Source organism: Podarcis erhardii, assembly GCF_964252035.2.
Source record: "Podarcis erhardii genome assembly, chromosome: 4".
Taxonomy (NCBI): domain Eukaryota; kingdom Metazoa; phylum Chordata; class Lepidosauria; order Squamata; family Lacertidae; genus Podarcis; species Podarcis erhardii.
This window is the reverse complement of record NC_138508.1, coordinates 335,046-354,256: the sequence shown is the minus strand read 5'-3', so window position 1 is coordinate 354,256 and position 19,211 is coordinate 335,046. Positions and strand designations below refer to the sequence as shown.

General features: G+C 54.3%; 1 protein-coding gene across 1 annotated transcript; it reads right to left on the bottom strand.

The window, feature by feature from the left end:
* Nucleotides 1-401: 401 nt before the first annotated feature.
* Nucleotides 402-12,016, bottom strand: HPX (hemopexin). Its single transcript, XM_081860525.1, has 10 exons — nucleotides 11,886-12,016; nucleotides 11,287-11,369; nucleotides 10,687-10,767; nucleotides 10,102-10,244; nucleotides 9,645-9,798; nucleotides 4,029-4,241; nucleotides 3,096-3,212; nucleotides 2,475-2,605; nucleotides 1,586-1,730; nucleotides 402-1,005 (listed from the first exon to the last, which is right to left on the bottom strand). Exons 1-10 carry the CDS (start codon nucleotides 11,942-11,944, stop codon nucleotides 734-736), a joined length of 1,398 nt encoding a protein of 465 aa, XP_081716651.1. The 5' UTR covers nucleotides 11,945-12,016; the 3' UTR covers nucleotides 402-733.
* Between the last annotated feature and the right edge of the window lie 7,195 nt (nucleotides 12,017-19,211).

Below are 19,211 nucleotides of genomic sequence, written 5' to 3'. Positions count from 1 at the left end.
CTCTGCCGGCCCTTCCTGGCGATGCCACCGTTCAGGATTGAACCCAGTATGTGCCCTGCCCAGAGACAATCCTGACCTGGCTGCTCTCTCAGCTCAGGGGACTCAGCATCCAGCAGCTGAGGGTCTTTCCAGAGTGGGAGGTGGGATTCAGGCACATTCCCACAAATACAGGTTGCCCTGGGAGGGGGCATCTCTGGCACAGGAACCCGACTTGACCCAAACACTTTGCAAGGAGGAAGGCGAGAGGTGGACTGGGAAAGGGGGAGGGACAACTCTTGCTGGGATGAAGGTGCAGCAAACACATCACCTGGAAGCCCCCTCAGCCCCTCCAATTACGGGGAGGGGGAGACCCAAGAGATCAGCTGTAGCCCCCCCCCACACACACACAGGCAGACGCTAGGCACCAGGCAGAGGCTTTTATTAGGTGCAGGTGGGTCAGGGCTCCCGGTGAGGAGGGTGGGAGCTGGCGGGTCACCTCAGGGCAGGAAAGGGCCCTGGATCAGAATTCATTATTAGGGTCACAGACCAGTCACTTACAATGTCAGGAAAATCATAAAACACAAGAGGGATACATTTAATTGCAACTGGGTATAACAGAGAAAATTCAGATATAGCGGCAGTTTGAAATATAGATTAAATATTGATCACTAAAATATAACCTAAAATTGTCATTTAAAACCTTAATCATTTTGGTAGTACAGCTTGTTGCCTAAGTTTTATGGAAGGGACCCTGCTATTCATGCCTGGGGAGCGGGGTGTGGGGGCCCCCCTTGCCCCTTGCCATGGGGCACCAGAAAACGTCCGCAGCCGTGTTCTGGGCAGGCACGGGCCCCGGGGCCCCCAGGAGATGGTCCACACTCCTATAGTGGTAGAAGTTGGGCCCCTGGAAAAGGAAGACCCCCTGGGCGGTGCAGAAGGCGCTGTCCACATGGCGGTGGGGGGTGGCCAGCGCTGGGCCTGGCAGGCGGGGGCTCCTCTGCAGGTCCACCAGCTTCATGGAGTTTCCTGGGGGGAGGAATCGGGTCAAGTCCCTGGTGCCAGTCCCTGGAGCTGCCCACAGAGCCCCCACCCCACCCCACCCCTCAACCACGCAGGGCCGTTCTGGGCCGCTGGAGGGAGAAGACCCCCCCCTTGCCTGGCCAGAGACCCCACCCAGAAGCAAGTAGCCATCTCCTGCCCACAGACGCAGCTGTGCCTGCCTGCATGTGAGAAAGCAGCCTGCCTGGGACTCTTGCCCGGCAGCAGGCTGGACTGGATGACTGCTGGAGGCCCCTTCCAACTCCACCATTCCAGGATTCCCAGGCCTGGGGGGCTCAGCGGCTCTTGTTTGCCTTGAGAGGAGTCGCCTGGAGTATGTGCTAAGTTGCCTGACAGCAAGGGAGACCGCTGCTGTATCTCCTTCAGTGCTGTCTGCACAGGCTGGCAGCTGCTTCCCAGGCTTTCAGGCCTTAGCCTTTCCTATTCGTATGTGGGGAGCTACGGCCCTCTTTCCTGGCACTTAGCACCCCCCCCTCAAAATACACCTGGGTCTGGGGGGCCCTGCACCTCCCACTTTGCAGAATGAAGCCCTTCCCGCCCCAAATACCTTGGAAGACGTAGAGGTGGCTGGAATGAGGGCAGGTGAAGGCCGCCTCCACTCCCGGCAGCCCCAGCTCTTCCTGCAGAGGCCGGGGGTAGCCCTCCACACGGCTGTAGCCAGAGCCGGCCCGGAAGATGGTGACCTCAGAGCCCTGCAGGCAAGAGCAGGAGGGGGAAGCGGCCAGTCCCAGAGGGTGTGGGGCCCCCGGCCGCCTCCCAGCCCCTCAGGCACCTTCCGCCTTCTGGCTCAGCTGGAGACCTCTGACTAAGGCCAGGTGCAGGGAATGGCAGGCGGGAAAAGATGCTGCTGCCTGGCAGGGGTGGGATAGAGGACCTTTGGGGCTCCCTGCCAACTCTTCAGTGATTCTGTGCTGAGCTGGGGTCCCACTCGGGGGGCTTCCCATAATGGCTGCTGTGGGGGCAGCAGGCAGGACTGGGTTGGCCCCCTTTGGCCTCAACCAACAGCTGGGCTTTTCGGGGGGGCGTTTCATTGAACAAAAGGCCCCCCCCCAAAGCACAGCTGCCTTTTCGTTCCCCAGTTGCACCACGGGGGTGTCCATTTTTTAGCCTCCCTATGGGAAGTGTGGTGGCAGATGCTGGGGAGAGATGGGCAGGGGCCAGAGGCTTAATACTGGGGGGGGGGGCACCTGCCTTCTGGTGGGCAAAGGAAGAAGAATCCCTATGTAGAGGTTCATTCATTCTATGAGAGGTTAGGTACCCCCCCTTGAGACTCCATGGCTCCCTCGGACCTCTTAGACCCGTCTTCTGGCCAGACCACAGAGATGGGGGACAGAGCTGACCCCCTGCCCTCTCCCAGGGCTGGCACCCGTTCCCATATTCCTCCTGACAAGGGAGGTGTATCTTCCCTCCCCCCCCAGCTGCCCTGCCCCCCATACCTGGATCAGGTAGAATTTGTCCTCCCAGCTGAAGGCAGCATCCACGCCCCCCTCCAGGCCCTTCCAGGTGTGGCTGAGAGGCCAGGCATGCCAGCCGTCGCGCCAGGAATCCACGCGGAGATACTGCCCCCCTGCCAGGAGAAGCAGAATAGTAGGAAGAGTTTGGATTTGATATCCCGCTTTATCACTACCCGAAGGAGTCTCAGAGCGGCTAACATCCTCCTTTCCCTTCCTCCCCCACAACAAACACTCTGTGAGGTAAGTGGGGCTGAGAGACTTCAGAGAAGTGTGACTGGCCAAAGGTCACCCAGCAGCTGCATGTGGAGGAGCGGAGACGCAAACCCGGTTCCCCAGATTACGAGTCTACCACTCTTAGCCACTACGCCACACTGGCTCTCTGGAGGGGAGGAGGGGAAATGGAGGGGTGGTTCATGCCTCCACCCCCCTGGGGTGGGTGGTCAGCCAGCCACCATTTGGGTTCCAGGTGAGGTCTCTCTGAGACTGGAAGGGGAGCCCCCCAACCCTCGCCCTCCCGTCTCAGCCTGGCCCAGCCCCCTCCTCTGCCCACTTCCAGTGACAGTGAGCCCCCTGTTGCCCCTCCCTGTGTCCCCGCTTGCTCACCACGGAAGGCATAGATGCGCCCCGAGTCGTCTGAGGAGAAGGCTTGGAAGGGCTCCCCGCTGCAGGGGTCCATGGCTGCCTTGAGGGTGGCATTGGCCTGCGCCTCGTGCCCGTGGCCTGCCAGGGGTCAAGGGGAAGCAATGCAGAGAGAGGAGCTGAGAACAGAAACAGCCCTGAGAAAGGCCTGAGAACGAGCTCTGTCCATGGGCAAATCTGAGGGCCCCAGAGCCACAGCAAAGGCTGCCCCACTGCTCCCCCACCACAGGTGAGACGGTATCCTTGTCTGAAGTCCTTTTCCAGGTGAAGCCCCCCACCGCCCCCACTGCACCATTTGGCCTGTTCCCCTGAGGGTTGTTTGACAAGGGGGGGGCCTTGCAGATGCCCCCCACCCCGGGGCCAAAGGCAATTGGACTGTGAGCAAATTGGCCCAGGGAGAAGTAGGCACAGGCCTCTCGTGCTGCCCCCATGCCAAGGCCTTGGAGTTGGGCTCCAGAGGGGGTCCCTGCTGAGCTCAGCCCATGCAGCCTCCCCACCCTGGCCTACGGGCCGTCCAGCTGGCTGGGCTGCCAAGAGCTGCCAGGCTGAGTGGGCATCGCAGGGCAGCTGTTCCTTGCCAGCAGGCCCTGCCACTCGGGGAGAAGGGTGCCCAGGCGCCCTGGTCTCCCCCAACCACAGCTCCTGGCAGCCACCTTTGGCTTCTGTGGACTCTGGCACAGCGCATCTTGCAGGAGAGGAGGGGCTTTTGCTTCTGGCACCCCCAGATTCCCTCTTTGCTGTTTCCTTGCATGCAAGACTCTCCCTGACCAGCCCCACAGGCTCTGGAGGCTCAGGGGGGCTTGTGCCTGCTGGCTTGTGGGGGGACAGATGTTCCCTTCTCAGAATGCCCAGACGCAGCAGCAGCAGCAGTAGCAGCAGGGATGGGGGGGAGCTCACCTCTTCCTGGGCAGCGCATGAAGTAGTCCCTGGCATCCCGCGGGTACTTGGGCGGCACCTCACCGGTGACAGGGTCAAAGCGCAAGAACTGGATGCCCTGGAAGCAGTAATAGCGCTCCAGCCAGCGCACGGCAGAGGAGCAGTTGGCCAGGGCCGGCCAGGAGCGCTGCTTCACCATCCCGGTGGCCAAGTCGTAGGAGAAGACCAGGGGGCCTGCGGGAGACAGAGCAGGGAAGGGGGTCAGCGGCTGCCGCCTCCAGGCAAGTCCTAGAACTGCTGAGATGGAAGGGATCCCCAAGAGGCATCTAGTCCAGCCCCCTGCAGTGCCCTGGTTCCCCATCCAATGCGAAACCAGACTGGACCCTGCTTAGCTTTGCAAATGGGCTGGCAGTTCTACAGCTGGACCACTAGGAGGCGCTTGCGCTCGGGTCCCGTGGTGAGCATCTGGCTGGCTGCTACCAGAAGAGGGTGCTGGGCACCCTTTGGCCTGATCCTGCCACAGCCCGGCTCCTCTTCTGTCCCCTGGTCTCTCCACTGAAGCTGCCTCTGCGGTCCTCCTCCCTCGCTGAACTACATCTCCCAAGACCTTCCTGGGGGGCGCAGCTTTGGGGAGGAGCTCTTTCCCCCCCTCCTGCTTGGGGGGCTGGAGGAGCCCCTGGCCTGGAGTTTGAGGGGGATGTCCTGGGTGTTGCAGGAATTTATGTATATGTTGGGGGAGAGGTGGCACATGCAGCCCACCACCAAAATCAGCACCATCACTTTTGTGACTTTTGTGACTTGTCCCCACAAAACACTTCATCACAGCTTCTTCCTATCTGTTCAAAGGGCCTTTGATACCAAATGTAAGAATTCACTGATCATAGAATCATAGAGTTCTATGGCCCACAAGGGCCATCGAGTCCAACCCCCTGCCAAGCAGGAAACACCATCAGAGCACTCCTGACATATGGTCGTCAAGCCTCTGCTTAAAGACCTCCAAAGAAGGAGACTCCACCACACTCCTTGGCAGCAAATTCCACTGTCAAACAGCTCTTACTGTCAGGAAGTTCTTCCTAATGTTTAGGTGGAATCTTCTTTCTTGTAGTTTGGAACCATTGCTCCGTGTCCGCTTCTCTGGAGCAGCAGAAAACAACCTTTCTCCCTCCTCTATGTGACATCCTTTTATATATATGAACATGGCTATCATATCACCCCTTAACCTCCTCTTCTCCAGGCTAAACATGCCCAGCTCCCTTAGCCGTTCCTCATAAGGCATCGTTTCCAGGCCTTTCACCATTTTGGTTGCCCTCCTCTGGACACGTCCCAGTTTGTCAGTGTCCTTCTTGAACTGTGGTGCCCAGAACTGGACACAGTACTCCAGGTGAGGTCTGACCAGAGCAGAATACAGTGGCACTATTACTTCCCTTGATCTAGATGCTATACTCCTATTGATGCAGCCCAGAATTGCATTGGCTTTTTTAGCTGCCGCATCACACTGTTGGCTCATGTCAAGTTTGTGGTCAACCAAAACTCCTAGATCCTTTTCACATGTACTGCTCTCAAGCCAGGTGTCACCCATCTTGTATTTGTGTCTCCCATTTTTTTTGCCCAAGTGCAATACTTTACATTTCTCCCTATTAAAATTCATCTTGTTTGTTTTGGCCCAGTTCTCTAATCTGTCAAGGTCGTTTTGTAGTGTGATCCTGTCCTCTGGGGTGTTAGCCACCCCTCCCAGTTTGGTGTCATCTGCAAATTTGATCAGGATGCCCTTGAGTCCATCATCCAAGTCGTTGATAAAGATGTTGAATAAGACCGGACCCAAGACAGAACCCTGTGGCACCCCACTAGTCACTCTTCTCCAGGATGAAGAGGAACCATTGATGAGCACCCTTTGGGTTCGGTCAGTCAGCCAGTTACAAATCCACTGAGTGGTAGCATAGTCAAGACCGCATTTTACCAGCTTCTTTACAAGAATATCATGGGGCACCTTGTCAAATGCCTTGCTGAAATCAAGGTAGACTACATCCACTGCGTTCCCTTCATCTACCAGGCTTGTAATTCTGTCAAAAAACGAGATCAGGTTAGTCTGACATGACTTATTTTTCAGAAATCCATGCTGACTATTGGTGATCACAGCATTCCTTTCTAGGTGCTCACAGACTGTTTGCTTAATGATCTGCTCCAGAATCTTCCCTGGTATTGATGTCAGACTGACTGGGCGGTAATTATTTGGGTCCTCTCTTTTCCCCTTTTTGAAAATAGGGACAACATTTGCCCTCCTCCAGTCTGCCGGGACTTCACCTGTTCTCCAGGAATTCTCAAAGATGACTGCCAGTGGTTCTGAGATCACATCTGCCAGTTCTTTTAATACTCTTGGATGCAGTTCATCTGGCCCTGGAGACTTGAATACATCTAAACTAGCCAAGTATTCTTGTACTATCTCCTTAGTTATTCTGGGCTGTGTTTCCTCTGCTGAATCATTTGCTCCAAATTCTTCAGGTCGGGCATTGTTTTCTTTATCGGCGAAGACTGAGGCAAAGAAGGCATTGAGGAGTTCAGCCCTTTCTGTGTCCCCTGTTTGCATTTCACCATCTTCTCCTCTGAGTGACCCCACTGTTTCTTTGTTCTTCCTTTTGCTACGAACATACCCATAAAAGCCTTTTTTGTTGCTTTTAACCTCTCTAGCAAGCCTGAGTTCATTCTGTGCTTTAGCTTTTCTGACTTTGTGTCTACACGTGCTGGCTATTTGTTTGAATTCCTCTTTGGTGGTTTCCCCCCTTTTCCATTTTTTGTACACATCCTTTTTTAATCTTAACTCAGTTAAAAGTTCTTTAGATAGCCACCCTGGCTTCTTTAGGCACCTTCCATGTTTCCGTCTCATTGGTATTGCCTGAAGTTGTGCTTTTACTATCTCCCTCTTAACAAACTCCCAGCCATCATGAACTCCCTTTCCTTTTAGTATTACTGTCCATGGGATCTCACCCAGCACTTCCCTAAGTTTTATGAAGTCGGCTTTCTTAAAGTCAAGAAATTGAGTCCTAGTATCCTTGGCTGCTCCTTTCCGCTGTATAGTAAACTTCAGAAGAGCATGATCACTCGCGCCTAATGATCCTTCCACTTCTACCCCACTAACCAGGTCATCGACATTGGTTAGGACCAGATCTAAAATGGCTGTTCCTCTTGTTGCTTCTCCCACTTTCTGGACAATGAAGTTGTCTGCAAGGCCAGTGAGGAATCTGTTTGACCTCATGCTCTTGGCTGAGTTTGACATCCAGCAAATATCTGGGTAATTGAAGTCCCCCTATCTCCCTTCCTTTTGCATGCTTGGCCATCTGTTCCAGGAAGGCATCATCTATGTCCTCCGTTTGGCTTGGGGATCTATAGTAAACTCCCACAATGAGGTCCCTGTTATTCTTCTCTCCCTTAATTTTGACCCAAATGCTCTCACTTTGGCTTTGAGGTTCTAAATCTTGGATATCTTCACAGGTATACACATCCCTGACATATAACGCCACTCCTCCTCCTTTCTTGTCTGGTCTGTTTCTCTGAAATAGATTGTATCCCTCCATTATTACATTCCAGTCGTGGGACTTATCCCACCAGGTTTCAGTGATGCCTATTATGTCATATTTAGTTTGCTGTACCAAGAGCTCAAGCTCATCTTGTTTATTACCCATGCTTTGCGCATTAGTGTACAGACATTGAAGTCCATTAATCATTCCCCCGTGTCTCTTATTTAAGGATTTTTTCCTCCCATCACTAGGTCTGCGTGTTGTTTGCTCCATTCGATCTATGACATTTGGACTCCTACCTTCAGGAGCACTGTCTCCCTCCCCCACATTAGTCAGTTTAAAGCCCTCCTGATGAGGTTTCTGAGATTTTTGGCAAAAACATTCCTCCCAACTGTTGTGAGGTGCAGCCCATCGCTTGCCAGAAGTCCATCTTCAAGAAACTGCTGTCCGTGATCTAAGAATCCAAACCGTTCCTGTTTACACCATTTGCGAAGCCAGCTGTTCACTTCCACTATTTTTCTCTCTCTCCCTGGGCCACGTCGTTCAACTGGGAGGACAGATGAGATGACAATTTGTGCATTTAATTGCTTCAATTTCCTGCCCAGAGCCTCGTAGTCTCTTTTGATCTTCTGGAGGCTATTGCTTGCAGTGTCATTGGTCCCCACATGAACCAAGAGGAAGGGGTATTTGTCAGTGGGTTTTATGATTCCTTGCAGTCGTTCAGTTACATCTTGGATCTTAGCCCCGGGGAGACAGCACACTTCCTGAGACATCTTGTCAGGCCCACAGATCACTGCTTCTGTTCCCCTCAGTAGGGAATCCCCTATCACCACTACACGCCTCCTCTTAGGTTTGGTCGGGGTTCTTCCGTGAGCTGTCCGTTCCAAGGTCGCCTGCACGTTCCCTGAGGACTGACTTTGCTTCTCGTCTTCATATACCTGATCGACTGTAATGAGGGAGAGATCCTCAAACGGAGTCTGCTCTTCATCTTCCATGCTAGGGGAGAGGACCTCAAAGCGACTGTGTATTTCTAAACAATCAGAGCGAACCCTGGGCTTCCTACTTCTTTGAGTCACGTTTCTCCATATATCTGGCTCCTGTGTTGGTGAACTAGCCTCCTTCTCAGGGGAGTCCCCTGTCTCCTCCTTGGTGGAGACGGTGTGCTCTGTTGCTTCCAAGAAGAGCTCCAGCTCTCTAATTCTTTGGAGCGTAGCTACACGTTCCTCCAGTTGCTGGACTTTGATCAATGTATCTATGTACTGGCTCAGTGGGTAAACTTCATCTAGACCTGTGAGCTCAGCTCCTCAGCAGCCCCTCTGCCTGAGCGATAATCCCTGGCATCCTGGTACCTGAGTGCCAGACAGGTAGCCATTCCAGAAATAACAAACCCAGAGGAAGACAAAAGGGTGTGATTGACTTGGCTGGGAAACAGGGAAATGTAAATATCTCTTTTGTTACACTCCATGGGTGTTTGGTGGAGGGCAAGGGGAACCATGGGGCAGGGTCCAGGATGCTCAGATTACTGCCACCAGACCTCCCCTTTCATGATGTAACCATGATGTGTTAGTGATGTAGTGGGGGGGCATGTAACATGGGGATTAGGAGCTAATAAAAGTTGGGGGGCTCTGGGGCTTCCCTCCTGTTCCACCTGGTGGCAGGTGGGAGTCCTGTCCCGACAGTCTTCAATCAAGACCAGGCCTACTGGCTGCTGTTTTGCTCTGCTATTCCTGGCTGGGGTCCTTGTTTTTTTGTCCAAGGGAGCCTCGGATTTCTCCGTTAATATGGGAGGCGGCTGGCCAGAGTGAGCTCTGTCCTATCGCAATAATCTACGCTGGTCCCTAAATCCGGAGGCTGGACTCAAAAAGCGTTTCCTTGGCTCTGTGGATTGTTCAAAAGCTGCTTATTCCTCACCTGGGTGACCAACAAGGTGGCACAGAGGTGAATTCTCCCCCATGCTGGGAGGCTGCATGGCCCTCTGTCGGGGGGGGGGGGGCTTGAGTCGAGATTCCTGCATTGCAGGGGTTAGACTAGAGGACCCCTGGGGTCCTTTCCCCCACTAGGACCCTCTGCTTCCACCCCCTCCTGCTGAGCCCCTCGACCCCACAGGAGACACGCTCCAGCTCACCCTTGAAGAAGAGGACGGTGGCGGCCGCACACTCCTTGGGGTGACACTCGACTGCGGCATCCAGGTGCCCAGGCACCCCTCTGAACTCTTCCTCGATGCGCCGGGGGAAGCCGGGCCTCAGCTTGCCCTGGGCATAAGCCCAGACCCACTGGCCCTGCAGGGAGACCAGGGCACACCCCCTCCATCACAGGGCGCAAAAAATGGCCGCCCCACCATCTCCCTTCCCCATGGGTGGAACAGCTCAGTGGGGGAGAGAGCCCACCCACCCCACTTGCCTCCCCATCCTGCCCCTGGCAGCCCCCAGTCCTCGTCCCCCCAGCCCTGGGGGGCCCCACACCTTCCCATCCTGGGCACACAAGCCCCCCTGCCTGGGGGGGCCGTCCTGCCTTGCAGATCCGCTGCCCCAGGGAAGCTTAGGGGTTCTTTGTTTGGGGGGAGTCACCCCCTGGCCCCCCACCTGGAAGAGGTAGACGCTGTCGTGGGCGGCCGGCTGGTCCAGGTGGTGGATCCTCAAGGCGGCATCGAGGGGCCCCTGGATCTGGGGCCAGGAGGCGTTGAGGGGCTCAGCCGGCCCACTGAAGCCCTTCCAGACCACGTCCCCTGGGGAGGAAGGGGAGGCTCAGTGGGAGGCACCTGCTGGGGCCCACGGCTGAGCCCCAGGGGGGCTGACCTGGCTTCAGCAGCCCCTAGGAAAGCACCCTGAGGTCGGCATCCTGACCTTCCTGGGCCCACATCTCACAGAGACCTCCCCATAGCAACCCCTCGGCCAGCGCACCCAGCCCCCTCCTCACACCATGGGGAGAAAGGGGGGGTGAAGGCAGTGGTGGAGCTTCAAGGGGGGACAGAGAGCAGACGGGGGGGTGGCTGGTGCGTGTCACGTCCTGTGGGCGTGGAGCACTGCTTGCGGGGGCATGGCCCCCAGCGATGGGGGGAAGCCATGATGGTACCCCATCGGGATCGTGCCGCTGGGGGTGGTGCGCTGCCCCCGCACCCCTGTTCCTCCGCCAGCGGGTGCAGGGAGACGGGTGCGAGATGCAGCTACCTTTGAAGAAGAGCATGTTGCCTCTCTCGTCCAGCGTGATGGCGTCAAAGCCTTCCTCGTTGGCACAGCGCCAGGCGGTCTCTGGAAGAAGCAGAGAACATCGCACACAGATCACCAGCGAACCATACACCGATATCTCACGAGGTCTGAGATAAGGATGGGACATGGAGAGGCACTGGCTCGTGGCATGGCTTTCCTCACCGTGCTTTTTGCATAGCGCACACAAACACATCATTATTCGTGACATATTGCCAGGTCAAAAACTATAAAAGTAAAATCACAATATGGACTTCAAACCAGTTTGGGATGATATATTGATATACCAGCCAGCCCTGTGCCCCCAGAAGTGAGAAAAATGCCAAAATGTACTCTCAGAAGGGGGTGGGCACAACCAGTGCTTGTCAGAGGGTTTGTTTGGCTGGGATTCCCACACTTGATGACCCCCAAGGTCCCTCCCAGCTTTGCAATTCTCTGATTTTCTGCAGCGCACCAAGGGGGGATGGGGCAGCCTGGCTGGGAGTGGGGCAGGGAGACAGAAGGGGTGCCCAGAGCAAAGGAGGAGCAGGACCTCTGGAGAAGGTGCCCACTGGCAAAGCCCACCTGTGTCGTTGAGCGGAGGCTGTGAGGCCGAGTGGTGCCAGCTGCTGCCGCCAGTGCCATTGAACTTGCTGCTCCCGTGACCCCTGCCAAACAGAAAACCCCGGTTAGCACCTGGCCGTGGGTCTCTGCAGCAGTCGTGGGGCCCTGGCAGGGACGCTCTGGCGGAAAGAGCCCCCTGCCTGAGCCAAGACAGAGCCCCAGCCTCAGGTCAGCTCCTGCAAGAGGACATGGGGGCAAAATGGGGTTCTAGGGAGAGAAGACCCCGACGGCAGAGCCACCCCCCTCCTCTCCTTGGGCCCAAAAGCTGAGCCCTCCCTCCATCCCCGCTGCCCAAGGAGAAAGGAGGGCAATTCCTCTGCAGCCTCCTCAACTGACAGGCCTGCAAGCACAGCAGGTTGCCTTAGTCAGACCACAATCCATTTAGCTCAATAGTGCCCACACTGGCTGGCAGCAACTCTCCAGGACTTCAGGTGGAAGGTCTCTCCCAGCCATGCCTGGAGACTTCTGCATGCAAGGCAGGCGCCCTCCCACTAAGCCCCCTCCTCCCTCCCCCAGGACGAAGGCCCAGACAGAGCCCCTGCCCCATTCCGGGCACTCACAGGGGGTGGGCCAGGCCCAGGGCCCAGCTCAGGTAGAGGGCTCCCAAGGGGCTGCGCATGATGTGCTCCAGTCCACAGCAGCAGAGCCCCGGGGCCAGGCCCTGTCACCTCTTATATCAGCAGAGAGGAGGGATTTCCCAGACCAGGAGAGTTGCACAATCCGCACTCGCCACCATTAACTCTTTCCGCAAAAGGCCTTCGGGGCGGAGGCTGCCTCTGGGGCACTGAGGGGGGGAGAAGAAGGGAGGCTTACGGAAAAAGGTGTGGGGCTCCTGCCCATTCCAGAGACGTGGGGGACCTGGGGGAGGGCAAAAGTCCAGCCTTGATCTATGGCCGGCCCAAAACAAATACACATGGCTTTTACTTCATGTATGGCAGCATTTTAGTTTCTTATTCAAATGCCGAGGCACCTGATCCCTCAGTGCCATCTGCTTCTGCAAGTCTGTCTGGCTCATTTAAGATGAGAAAGAGAACCTTTCTTCTTACAGGTGGATAATCCTTTTATTTTCTATAAATAGTTATTATTCACAACTGGAATCTTAGTATGAGTTAATGCTGTGTTACCCCTTTGGAGCTGGACAGTAATACTAAAAGGAAAGGGAGTTCATGATGGCTGGGAGTTTGTTAAGAGGGAGATAGTAAAAGCACAACTTCAGGCAATACCAATGAGACGGAAACATGGAAGGTGCCTAAAGAAGCCAGGGTGGCTATCTAAAGAACTTTTAACTGAGTTAAGATTAAAAAAGGATGTGTACAAAAAATGGAAAAGGGGGGAAACCACCAAAGAGGAATTCAAACAAATAGCCAGCACGTGTAGACACAAAGTCAGAAAAGCTAAAGCACAGAATGAACTCAGGCTTGCTAGAGAGGTTAAAAGCAACAAAAAAGGCTTTTATGGGTATGTTCGTAGCAAAAAGGAAGAACAAAGAAACAGTGGGGTCACTCAGAGGAGAAGATGGTGAAATGCAAACAGGGGACACAGAAAGGGGTGAACTCCTCAATGCCTTCTTTGCCTCAGTCTTCTCCGATAAAGAAAACAATGCCCGACCTGAAGAATTTGAAGGAAATGATTCAGCAGAGGAAACACAGCCCAGAATAACTAAGGAGATAGTACAAGAATACTTGGCTAGTTTAGATGTATTCAAGTCTCCAGGGCCAGATGAACTGCATCCAAGAGTATTAAAAGAACTGGCAGATGTGATCTCAGAACCACTGGCAGTCATCTTTGAGAATTCCTGGAGAACAGGCGAAGTCCCGGCAGACTGGAGGAGGGCAAATGTTGTCCCTATTTTCAAAAAGGGGAAAAGAGAGGACCCAAATAATTACCGCCCAGTCAGTCTGACATCAATACCAGGGAAGATTCTGGAGCAGATCATTAAGCAAACAGTCTGTGAGCACCTAGAAAGGAATGCTGTGATCACCAATAGTCAGCATGGATTTCTGAAAAATAAGCCATGTCAGACTAACCTGATCTCGTTTTTTGACAGAATTACAAGCCTGGTAGATGAAGGGAACGCAGTGGATGTAGCCTACCTTGATTTCAGCAAGGCATTTGACAAGGTGCCCCATGATATTCTTGTAAAGAAGCTGGTAAAATGCGGTCTTGACTATGCTACCACTCAGTGGATTTGTAACTGGCTGTCTGAGTGAACCCAAAGGGTGCTCATCAATGGTTCCTCTTCATCCTGGAGAAGAGTGACTAGTGGGGTGCCACAGGGTTCTGTCTTGGGCCCGGTCTTATTCAACATCTTTATCAACGACTTGGATGATGGACTCAAGGGCATCCTGATCAAATTTGCAGATGACACCAAACTGGGAGGGGTGGCTAACACCCCAGATGACAGGATCACACTACAAAACGACCTTGACAGATTAGAGAACTGGGCCAAAACAAACAAGATGAATTTTAACAGGGAGAAATGTAAAGTATTGCACTTGGGCAAAAAAAATGAGAGGCACAAATACAAGATGGGTGACACCTGGCTTGAGAGCAGTCCATGTGAAAAGGATCTAGGAGTCTTGGTTGACCACAAACTTGACATGAGCCAACAGTGTGACGCGGCAGCTAAAAAGCCAATGCAATTCTGGGCTGCATCAATAGGAGTATAGCATCTACATCAAGGGAAGTAATAGTGCCACTGTATTCTGCTCTGGTCAGACCTCACCTGGAGTACTGTGTCCAGTTCTGGGCACCACAGTTCAAGAAGGACACTGACAAACTGGGACGTGTCCAGAGGAGGGCAACCAAAATGGTCCAAGGCCTGGAAACGATGCCTTGTGAGGAACGGCTAAGGGAGCTGGGCATGTTTAGCCTGGAGAAGAGGAGGTTAAGGGGTGATATGATAGCCATGTTCATATATATAAAAGGATGTCACATAGAGGAGGGAGAAAGGTTGTTTTCTGCTGCTCCAGAGAAGCGGACACGGAGCAATGGTTCCAAACTACAAGAAAAAAGATTCCACCTAAACATTAGGAAGAACTTCCTGGCAGTAAGAGCTGTTCGACAGTGGAATTTGCTGCCAAGGAGTGTGGTGGAGTCTCCTTCTTTGGAGGTCTTTAAGCAGAGGCTTGACGACCATATGTCAGGAGTGCTCTGATGGTGTTTCCTGCTTGGCAGGGGGTTGGACTCGATGGCCCTTGTGGGCCATAGAACTCTATGATTCTATGATTCTATGATCAGTGAATTCTTACATTTGGTATCAAAGGCCCTTTGAACAGATAGGAAGAAGCTGTGATGAAGTGTTTTGTGGGGACAAGTCACAAAAGTCACAAAAGTGATGGTGCTGATTTTGGTGGTGGGCTGCATGTGCCACCTCTCCCCCAACATATACATAAATTCCTGCAACACCCAGGACATCCCCCTGAAACTCCAGGCCAGGGACTCCTCCAGCCCCCCAAGCAGGAGGGGGGGAAAGAGCTCCTCCCCAAAGCTGCACCCCCCAGGAAGGTCTTGGGAGATGTAGTTCAGCGAGGGAGGAGGACCGCAGAGGCAGCTTCAGTGGAGAGACCAGGGGACAGAAGAGGAGCCGGGCTGTGGCAGGATCAGGCCAAAGGGTGCCCAGCACCCTCTTCTGGCAGCAGCCAGCCAGATGCTCACCACGGGACCCGAGCGCAAGCGCCTCCTAGTGGTCCAGCTGTAGAACTGCCAGCCCATTTGCAAAGCTAAGCAGGGTCCAGTCTGGTTTCGCATTGGATGGGGAACCAGGGCACTGGGGCACTGCAGGGGGCTGGACTAGATGCCCCTTGGGGATCCCTTCCGTCTCAGCAGTTCTAGGACTTGCCTGGAGGCGGCAGCCGCTGACCCCCTTCCCTGCTCTGTCTCCCGCAGGCCCCCTGGTCTTCTCCTACGACTTGGCCACCGGGATGGTGAAGCAGCGCTCCTGGCCGGCCCTGGCCAACTGCTCCTCTGCCGTGCGCTGGCTGGAGCACTATTACTGCTTCCAGGGCATCCAGTTCTTGCGCTTTGACCCTGTCACCGGTGAGGTGCCGCCCAAGTACCCGCGGGATGCCAGGGACTACTTCATGCGCTGCCCGGGAAGAGGTGAGCTCCCCCCCATCCCTGCTGCTACTGCTGCTGCTGCTGTGTCTGGGCACTCTGAGAAGGGACCATCTGTCCCCCCACAAGCCAGCAGGCACAAACCCCCCTGAGCCTCCAGAGCCTGTGGGGCTGGTCAGGGAGAGTCTTGCATGCAAGGAAACGGCAAAGAGGGAATCTGGGGGTGCCAGAAGCAAAAGCCCCTCCTCTCCTGCAAGATGCGCTGTGCCAGAGTCCACAGAAGCCAAAGGTGGCTGCCAGGAGCTGTGGTTGGGGGAGACCAGGGCGCCTGGGCACCCTTCTCCCCGAGTGGCAGGGCCTGCTGGCAAGGAACAGCTGCCCTGCGATGCCCACTCAGCCTGGCAGCTCGTGGCAGCCCAGCCAGCTGGACGGCCCGTAGGCCAGGGTGGGGAGGCTGCATGGGCTGAGCTCAGCAGGGACCCCCTCTGGAGCCCAACTCCAAGGCCTTGGCATGGGGGCAGCACGAGAGGCCTGTGCCTACTTCTCCCTGGGCCAATTTGCTCACAGTCCAATTGCCTTTGGCCCCGGGGTGGGGGGCATCTGCAAGGCCCCCCCCCTTGTCAAACAACCCTCAGGGGAACAGGCCAAATGGTGCAGGGGGTTGGACTCGATGGCCCTTGTGGTCTCTTCCAACTCTATGATTCTATGCACTGGGTACCGCCTAGGTTTCGAGCTTCAAGCCCCGCTGACAGGGTCAGCTGCAAAGAAACCAAGGCACCTATGAACACGTGGTCCTGTTGCAGCATGTTTGTTTGGGGGGGTCAGGCCCCACCCAGACTGGGCAGCAAATAAATTGCCATGTGCAGGCAGCTGTATGCCCAACCATGTTTCCTCTTGGCTCATTAGATCAAGGGAGGGCTTGACTGGTGGGGTCCGGAGAGTGGGGGATGCTTTGTTGATAGAGGGATTCCTGGTCCCGGGAGCAGGGCAGCCTCAGTCACCCAAATGGGAAATCTCAGAAAGATCTGCGTTCTAGTTTTTAAAATAAAAAAATTCCTTCCAGTAGCACCTTAGAGACCAACTAAGTTTGTTATTGGTATGAGCTTTCGTGAAGAAGTGTGCATGTACACGAAAGCTCATACCAATAACAAACTTAGTTGGTCTCTAAGGTGCTACTGGAAGGAATTTTTTTATTTTGTTTCGACTACAGCAGACCAACACAGCTACCTACCTGTACCTAGAACTATTTTTAAAAAACTCTTCCTTCCTGGCTTAAAGAAATCATTCAAGGCAGCGCCTCCATCGCTTCGTTCCAGGCACAAATAAATCTTCCTTGTTGACTTCAACTGTACATTGAAATGCCTTTTGATAATGGCAGAAACTGAAACGCTTCCCAGATTTGTAATGGACAGTTGTGAGGTCTCTGGAGCTGAACTGGCAAGTATGGAAGGGAAGATATTGACTTTGACGGGGACTGAGCCTCCTACAAGCAAACTATCGGCAGAGTCAATTGTGTCAGAACAACAACTCTCTTCTCTGGAGGAGACACATCAGTCCAGGAGGCTCTTCGCGAAGGGGCAGGCGTGGGGCTGGTGAAGGCGTGGGGCCAGGAAAGCGCTCCCACAGGACACCCCAGAAGGCACCAGAGCAAAGGCACCCTCTTGCGATGGGAGCCCCATTTGGATTAAGAAATGTCGAACGGAAGGTATGTTCTGGCCACTGTACATTTCAAAGTTGGGTCACAAACTGGACTGAATTGAGGAATCAGCCTCGCATGCAAAAATGCCCTTCACCTGACGGAATGCAGAGAAAGCCTCGGCTGGTCGAAGAGACAGAGCCCCATTCTCCCACGATGGCCGCCTTGTGCTTCCTCCTGGCTTGGCTCTTCAGCATCAAGTACGTTTCCGAGCACAATTCAAAGTGTTGGTGCTGACCTTTCAAACCCTAAACGGCCTCGGTCCAGTAGACCTGAAGGAGCGTCTCCACCCCCATTGTTCTGCCTGGACACTGAGGTCCAGCACTGAGGGCCTTCTGGCGGTTCTGCAAGAAGCAAAGCTACAGGGAACCAGGCAGAGGGCCTTCTTGGTGGTGGCACCTGCCCTGTGGAATGCCCTCCCATCAGATGTCAAAGAGAACAACAACTACCTAACATTTAGAAGACATCTGAAGGCAGCCCTGTTCAGAGAAGTTTTTAATGTGTGACATTTTAATGTATTTTTCATCTTTGCTGGAAGCCGCCCAGAGTGGCTGGGGAAACCCAGCCAGATGGGCGGGGTACAAATAATTAATTACAATTATTACTATTCTTATAAATCTGGAGGCTGCTATGAGAGGTACCGGCTGTGCAACCCCTGGAACGCCTGGCCTGGTCCCAAACTTGTGGGTCACGTCTGCGTAGGGGTGTTCTAGCTGAAGGATGGCAGGTGCCCCCATCGGAAGGAACTCTGCATAGGGCATCTGGGGTGGGGGCGGCCGCCGTGATGACTGTACCACCTGCTCCCCAGCCCTCAGAAAGTCTGTCTTAGGCACAGCAATTACAACAGGCCTCTCTTTAAAATGGTTTGCATTGCAAAAGAGAGAACAAGTCTTCTCCAAAGCAACTTTCAGGGTTCTTGTTGTAGATTCGTCTCAGCCAAGAGGAGCTTGTTAAAGGCCAACTTTGTTTGTTGTGGATTTCGCAAGCAGGCGATCAGGAAGGTTCTTGCAGTGGTCAGTTAAACAAGAGAGGTGGGACTTGCAGCAAAAGCTGTCCAACAACCAGACCCAATCCTGACTTTCTGAAGCACCGGCCAGAGCAAATGTTGCCCAACTCAGCTGGCAAGCGTGGGATCTTGAAGAGGAAGCCACAGCCAAAAATCTGGCCAGGCAGATGGGGGTGGGGCGGCCGGGACAGAAGAGCTTTGTGCTTCCAGACCGCCAACTATGAGGAAGCCCACCCAGGCGCACCCTGCAAATTCCACAAATTGCACAAGGCTCAGAGAACGGGCGCCTCTGTCTCGGAGGGCAGAGATTGCCGCAGGTGCGCAAAACTCCCGCCTCCTCCAGTTCCAGAGGCTTCCTTCAACTCACATCCAGATTCTTTCCTTCTTTCTCTCCTTCCGTTTTCCTTTTGCAAAGCACTGCTTGCCACCATCACCACCCTTTCTCAATTTATGCAGTCTTAACTCTCCCAGTTGTGGGATCATAAAACCGATTTTAGATTTGGAAGAGACACCGAGGATCATGTAGTCCAACCCCTGCAATGCAGGAATGCGCAGCTGTCCCACACAGGGATTGAACCTGCAACTTGGGTGTTCTCAGAACTAAGCTGAAACCAACTGAGCTATCCATGAGGCCTGATCCTGGCTGTGAGACCCGTGACCAAGGTGGGGAGCTGAGGGCCTCCGATGCCCCTTCCCCACACAACTGATGCCCCACAACCCCCAGGGGACGGCCACTTATGCCTCCTCAACTTCTCCGGCAGTTGCCGCCAAGTTATGATTCTTGATGTAAGAATTTCTTAGTGAAAGCCTTAAACTGAGCCAGAGTAGAAAGCCTAGTGGCCGAGCCCTCAGACTCCCAACTCGGCTTTGGCAAAGGCTTTACCGTGTGGGTCAGGACGACACCTAAGTCAGGCTCTAAAGCCCCGAAGGGAAGAGGTATCCCAGTGGTCAAGTGCACGGCCAAAGTTGGCTAAAGTCGTAGTCCCAGGACGCAGCACACACACCCCCTCCTTGGTGGTGACACGATTTGGAAGGCTGTGAGCAGGAGCAGAGATTCCCAGCCCGCCTTCCTGGGAGTGAGGTGCCAAGAAGTGGGGAGGCAGAAGCAGAAAAGGCAGTTAACAGAAA

Bases quoted from the DNA above. Each gene is read 5' to 3' on its own strand.
- HPX (XM_081860525.1), bottom strand. From the start codon at position 11,944: ATGCGCAGCCCCTTGGGAGCCCTCTACCTGAGCTGGGCCCTGGGCCTG. The intron at 4,242-9,644 runs GTGAGCTGGAGC...TGTCTCCCGCAG, and splicing joins CACCGTCCTCTTCTTCAAGG to GCCCCCTGGTCTTCTCCTAC. The intron at 1,006-1,585 runs GTATTTGGGGCG...TCCTCCCCCCAG, and splicing joins CCACCTCTACGTCTTCCAAG to GAAACTCCATGAAGCTGGTG.